This window comes from Haplochromis burtoni, unplaced genomic scaffold, assembly GCF_018398535.1.
Source record: "Haplochromis burtoni strain Fernald_Lab_line unplaced genomic scaffold, NCSU_Asbu1 Contig_169, whole genome shotgun sequence".
Lineage (NCBI taxonomy): Eukaryota > Metazoa > Chordata > Actinopteri > Cichliformes > Cichlidae > Haplochromis > Haplochromis burtoni.
Window position 1 is genome coordinate 1,184,965 of NW_024582530.1, and position 6,234 is coordinate 1,191,198.

Here is a 6,234-nt window from a genome sequence, read left to right on the forward strand (position 1 = left end):
GCCATTTTTCACATTTTCATACAGGCTCACAACTGCCGCTTAAAGATGTCTGCGGTTTTTTAAACTGCTTAAATTTCAGTTGCATAGATAAAAACAATAAGTCAGTGACACTGTTCGTGCCTGTCTTGGAGCTCTCAGTGTGTTTATTTTCATCGATCTGATCATTCATAGAATATATAAAGAGCATCTTCCCTGGGTCTCCTTAGTCACAAAACCAACCCACCTACTTTTTGAAACGTCACCCTTCTTTTGTTGATTCTCCACTGCTATGGCTGGATTTGCCTGTTTGCAACAGAAATATTTGCAGAGGTTCCACGTATGTGTTCTGCTATCTTGTCTACCTCATATTTGTGTTGCATTCAGTAACAGTTCCCCCCCATGCTCGGTCTAAACAAAGAAAATTTCCAATCACTGGCATATAATTTTCCATCGTTCTTCTTCCTGTTGCGTATAAAATGTACATAAATGCGACAGCTTTTGGTTTTATTGTTTTTTTAAACAAAAAAATGCCATTGAAACATCTTGCTACGTTTCCTCTTCTACTCCAGCTATCTGCCCTCCCAACCAGTTCCGCTGTGGTGACAATCAATGTATCACAAAGAAACAACAGTGTGACAATTACTCCGACTGTCCTGATGGATCAGATGAGCTCGCCTGCGGTAAAAACACTGAGATATTCAAACTGCAGAAACATGGCTGTATATTCTCTGGTAAACTTCCCGTCTTACACTCTGTATTCTTTTTTTATTTTCCATGTTCAGAGCATGTGTCACCTCCCTCCAGTGGCATCCCTAGCACTGGGCCCAACACTATCGGCCCAGTTATTGCCATCATCCTGCTCGTCTTCATCATCGGGGGAGCTTATTTTGTCTGCCAGCGTGTGGTGTGTCGACGATACAAAGGCCCCAGTGGGACTTTTCCTCATGAGTACATCAGCGGGACACCCCATGTACCTCTCAACTTCATCACCCCCAGCGGTTCTCAGCATGGTACCTATCAAGGTAAGCTGGAGCACACAGCAGCAGTGCTATGGTTACACTGCTACTTATCAGCACAGGTGTTAATAATACCTGTAAACTATTGTGTGCAGGTATCTCCTGTGGGAAGTCCATGATGAGTTCTGTCAGTCTGATGGGCAGCAGCAGCAGTGGAGCTCCTCTTTATGATAGAAATCATGTGACTGGAGCTTCATCCAGCAGCTCTTCATCTACAAAGGGAGCCTTCTATCCTCAGGTACACACACACACACAGTGCACAGGCTGTTTATGGTTTACTTTCCGGTTTACTTACAGATTTTTGTTCTGTTTTGTAGATCCTGAATCCTCCTCCCTCTCCAGCCACTGACCGCTCTCTCTACAACACAGAGATCTTCTACTCTTCCAACAGTCCATCTACCACCAGATCATATAGGTCATACAGTCTTATCATTGCCTATCTCCAAGCACACACATGCCAGAGATGCAAGTGTCTGTCATGTGTGTGTTTACCAGACACTTGCAAACTTTATGACACTGTAATTATTTTACTGGGCTTTGGACTTCCTCCTCAGCAGGAGACGTTCACATCTCCTGCTGTTGATTTTGCGATCTTTTTTTTTACTTTTTTCGGTTATTATGATGTAAACAAAGATTAATTGTATGTAAACTGCAATGAAAACTAAGTTTGTGTCATCTCTCCTTCAGACCCTATAACCCGGTCCGTGGCACCGTCCCACCTACCACTCCCTGCAGTACCGATGTTTGCGACAGCGACTACACTCCCCACCACCCGCCGGCTGGGCTGGGGCTGTCAGTGGGTCGCTGGAAGGGCTCTGGCCATGGCAGCCAAACCAAACACAAGTACTACATGGACCTCAACTCAGACTCTGACCCATACCCTCCACCCCCCACGCCCCGATCCCAGTACATGTCAGCTGAGGAAAGCTGCCCTCCATCCCCTTCTACAGAGCGTTCCTACTTCCACCTATGTCCCCCTCCTCCCTCTCCCTGCACTGACTCTTCATGACCCTCAACAGCCTGGGACCCCTGTGAGAAAGAAAGGGATGAAGTCAGCTAGCTACGAGAGCTTCATATCAGCTGATTAGGCTCAAGTGCCTTATTGGTCCTTTTATCATTCCAGTCATCCAGGAGTTCTCAGGGTGGCCATTGTCTAATCTTCCAAATGCCCTGCTTGAACATTCACTCTCATGGAACAGGTTGAAGGTTCAAGGCTGTCCCTGCCATGCCTCAGGGCATTCCCTCTTTAAGTTTCATTCCATGGAATGAAGAAACCTTCCTGTGCTGGGCCGGTTTTGGGTTTCCATCAGTCCAAAAAGGATCCTGATTTCTCATGCTACTTCCTCTTCAGCATGCAGTGACCTCACTGAGTGTGAAAACTACAGATCCAGTGCATCCAAAAGACCACCACCTCATCTCCCCCAATCTTCACAGATCTGTCTTGTCCTTCCTCACAGCATCTGTGTCAGCAGGACTGTATATACTGTAGTGTTAAAAATCACATGAACAAAACAAAAAAAACAAACAACAAATAATGGAAATGTTTTTCATACTTTATTCATAGTGGGTGATCCACAGCTTGACAGAAGACAAAGGACAGTGGAGTGAGTGAGTGTGTGAATGAAGGATGAATGAATATACAGGAGCATACAGGTATGTGAAGGCTTGCTAGGTGAATTGGAAAAATCTGATGACTGATTTATAATATGTACACTAAAAAGTGACAGAGTGGATGATCACAGAGGTCAAGTCTGCTTCTTTTCCCACATTGTGTTCCTCCATTCCAAACTTTCAATCCTCCATAGCTGAACCCTGTGCCTTGTGAAGAAGTAGAGCCTTCTCCAGTCAACAAAGCGACTGCTAACAGTCTCTTCATTGAGTAAAGTCACCGCCTGCCTGCAAACACCAGACGAATGCCAACATGTAAAGCTATTGTAAATATGTGTAATGAAGTCAGTGATTGAGTTATGAGAAATTAATGCTTTTTGGTGTAACTAAGAACCTCTTCCATCACTTTTTCTGTATTCTCATCATCCTGTTTACCAAAAATATGTTTGCTGCTATTGTGTACATACGATATCAGTTACTATCATTACACAGAAAGGCCAAAATTGCCACTCTTATACTGACAGTAGATCGTGAAGCTACTTTACAGTTAATAGCAAATTATTCTTATAGCCATGTTTGTTCTTTGTACTTTGTATGTAGATCATTATGTATGTCTCTGTGTCAGTTGAAATGTTTGGTTTGAAGGAGTTATTTTTGGAAGGAGGTTAAAAGGTTGAAAACCTCCATGCTTCAGATGACTCTTCCCTGATCTCTCCAAAAAGTCTTTTGCGGGTTTTCATACAATGAACTCATCACTGCATAACCTGAGCTTGAAGGATGGTTTAGATGCTGTGAGTCTAACACACACAGTTTGAAGCATCCTGAGTAATCCCGAGCACCTCGAGGCAACTGTTGCTTTAATATGGAACTGTATAAATAAAATGAAATAAAATGTAATTAAATTGGATTAAATTAAACCAAAGGTAGCAGTTGCCTCAGGTTAGACAAACTTTCTGGCCTCTGAGCTTTGCCACATTTTGTAAGATAATAACTACTGGAGAGATTTTGAAGAAGTTGTCTATTAGTAGTCCACTGAGGATGAAATCTCGAGACTTTGCTGACCCATTAATCTTTGCTCGTTACATACAAGAAATTGATGTCGTAGTAACAGCTGGTGATCATGCTCCTAAAAGAATGAACAATTTTAAACTTACGAATGACCTGTTTTAATTTGGTTGTGTCCTGCTTCAAAGAAAGAATTTTCTCCAACGATATTTCATGTTGATCCAGAGGGCACAACTTTATTCACTCCCTATAGGAATATTTGGCACTGTTATCGTAAAGACTATAGATTGGCACGAGAATAACCATTTTCAAGTTCAAAGACAGATAGTGGGTCAGAAAAGTGCTTCTTTTAGCAGTCATCAAGGTGAAAGTGTCCTTTGTTGCCCCTTTGTGCCTGGAAGAAGTTCACCTGTGTTAGATGAGTTAGAGGGAAGTGCAGTTTGGCAGCACTTTGTAAAGGTCAGGAATCGCATGGTCTTGGAGTAAGCTTTGTTCCTGTTGCCTGATTAAATTATCTCCAGTCAGGTGACATTACAGCTAAAATAGATTTCCAGCTTAGGTAGCTGAAGTTGGGTGCTTTTTTAGCAGCACAACACATTTATGTTGAGGGCTATAGGCCCTGCCTCAAACCACTGTGTCAGTAAAACCCTGTACTTGTTGTCTCTGCTAAGAATGCTTTGCGTAATTTACCCTTGTGACATTTTTTGTATCAAAAGCATTTTTATATAATAAAGGTTTTATTTTAAGGAAAGTGTTGTCTGAGGTTATTCAGTTCACTTCAGTTCAATTTCATTTATATAATTTACAACAGTCGCAGTTGCTTTATATGAGGTGAAGACCCTTCAGTTTTTGAGAGCATCCCAACATTCAGATGCAGAAGGTGGGAAACAAGATCTTCTGTACAACAGGAAGGCAATGTGGCAGAACCAGAATCAGGGAGGGGAAACCATCTAAGGTTTGGTTAATGGAAAATACAAAACAGAAGCACACAGAAACTACATACAGTACAACAAATGCAAAGCCCATGTGGGCTTTTTTACCTCTGCATATCCTTTAAAGCTCTTTGGAGGTAGATACAGTCAGAGGAACCAGAACACTGTGTCTCTCTGAGCTGCTGAGGAGTTCAGCTATAACAAGGCAACCATTAAATCACATACGGTCACAATGCTTTAAAAGAAATCATGGAAAGAAATGTATAACTTGCTCTAACATGTAGATGTTAGAAAAGAAAAATCATGCAGTAATTGCTTCCAGTCACTGCTTTTCTGAAGAAACAAGGAAATGTACAAATAAAAAGAAAAGAGGGCTCGTCCGGGATTTGAACCCGGGACCTCTCGCACCCAAAGCGAGAATCATACCCCTAGACCAACGAGCCGCCGATTGTAGCACCTGACCAAACGTATTCATAAGGCTGTTCGGCCTCGTGTGGCGAGTGCGACACCTATTGGTAGATATAGTAAATGAACTCGGTCCTTGGAGCTGTGTATGTTTTTATCTCTGCTCATTGATTTGTCTGTCTAAACGTATTTAAATATTTTATATCACGCGAGGAACAAATGTTACATATAACTTGATATAATCTCTAAAATCATTTCTCAATTGCATCAGACATTTTCACGGCATACCATCATCCATCAATAATCTATCTATAATCTATAATATGTAGACCTTGTGCTATATGTGAATATCAGGGTCCATGTGTTTTGTTGGACTGTGAACAACAGTCACCTAAAAGGAGAGAAAACGCTTTTCAAAACCTTTGCTGGAGATTACTTACTACAGAAAAAAATACAAATATCCAATTTATTCATATTATTAACCTTTTCTGTTTCCTATCAACACCTTAATAACATTAACAATTGATCACGTTTAGTCGTCTTTACAAAATGCTCTGCTGCCCCCATGTGGGTAAAAGCAGAGCAAAACGAGTGCTGCTCCAAAGCCTTTATTAGTGACTTTTAAAGGGGTCAAATGAATCAATCTTAACAAGTATTTGATCCACTGCAAACACAATTTTAGCCTATACTTGTATATTCCCTGATAGCATAATGACCACATCTGAAACCTGAACATGTAGAGCAGAGGGAAAGTTTAAGTTAAGTTAAGTTTAAGTTTAGATATTATTAGCATGCAGAAGTGTAATGTAGTGTAATGTAGTTGGCTGCAGATATGATGGAACTTTGTTCTGTATATCATGTTGACTTCTGTTGACTGAGCTTCTTCCTGTACCACTGCTTGAAGGAAGTATCATCTAGAAACTGGGAGTACATTTTAAGACCACCGCTGACACAGAGCAGTGCCCTGGGTCAACCTGCGATCCAGTATATCCGCTTCATCACGAGTCTTCCTCATTTTATCTCTCTGGAAAATCTATGAAAAATCTCTCTTTTTTTTTTTTTTTTTTTTTTTTAAAATCTCTCTTTAAGTATTCTTAGGGCCAGTGATGTTTCATCATATGAACCGATTTGAGCAGTGGTCATGTTTCAGTCATGTAGGCACTCTCGACACCTGAAACCTCTGGAAACTGCAACTCAGGAATGGCGTCACTGATTGATCCTGGATTCCTGGTTTATTGAGCTTTCTTTGTGTTTGACATTGCAGTGACGATGTGTTTAAAAAAGAAAGA

The 6,234-nt window shown here is 41.2% G+C and overlaps 1 protein-coding gene and 1 non-coding gene across 2 annotated transcripts in view; one reads left to right on the forward strand and one right to left on the reverse strand.

Moving 5' to 3' along the window:
- The window catches only part of lrp5 (low density lipoprotein receptor-related protein 5), a 45,855-nt gene extending 41,496 nt beyond the window's left edge, over window positions 1-4,359 (forward strand). The window contains exons 25-29 of the mRNA XM_005933514.3: window positions 549-659; window positions 762-1,001; window positions 1,091-1,233; window positions 1,313-1,410; window positions 1,683-4,359. Coding sequence (XP_005933576.1) covers window positions 549-659; window positions 762-1,001; window positions 1,091-1,233; window positions 1,313-1,410; window positions 1,683-2,004 — 914 coding nt within the window. The 3' untranslated portion in view covers window positions 2,005-4,359. The remainder of the gene's footprint in view (window positions 1-548; window positions 660-761; window positions 1,002-1,090; window positions 1,234-1,312; window positions 1,411-1,682) is intronic.
- A 552-nt stretch (window positions 4,360-4,911) lies between these two features.
- Window positions 4,912-4,983, reverse strand: trnap-ugg. The gene has a single exon. It is a non-coding gene; the product is annotated as a tRNA-Pro (tRNA).
- Between the last annotated feature and the right edge of the window lie 1,251 nt (window positions 4,984-6,234).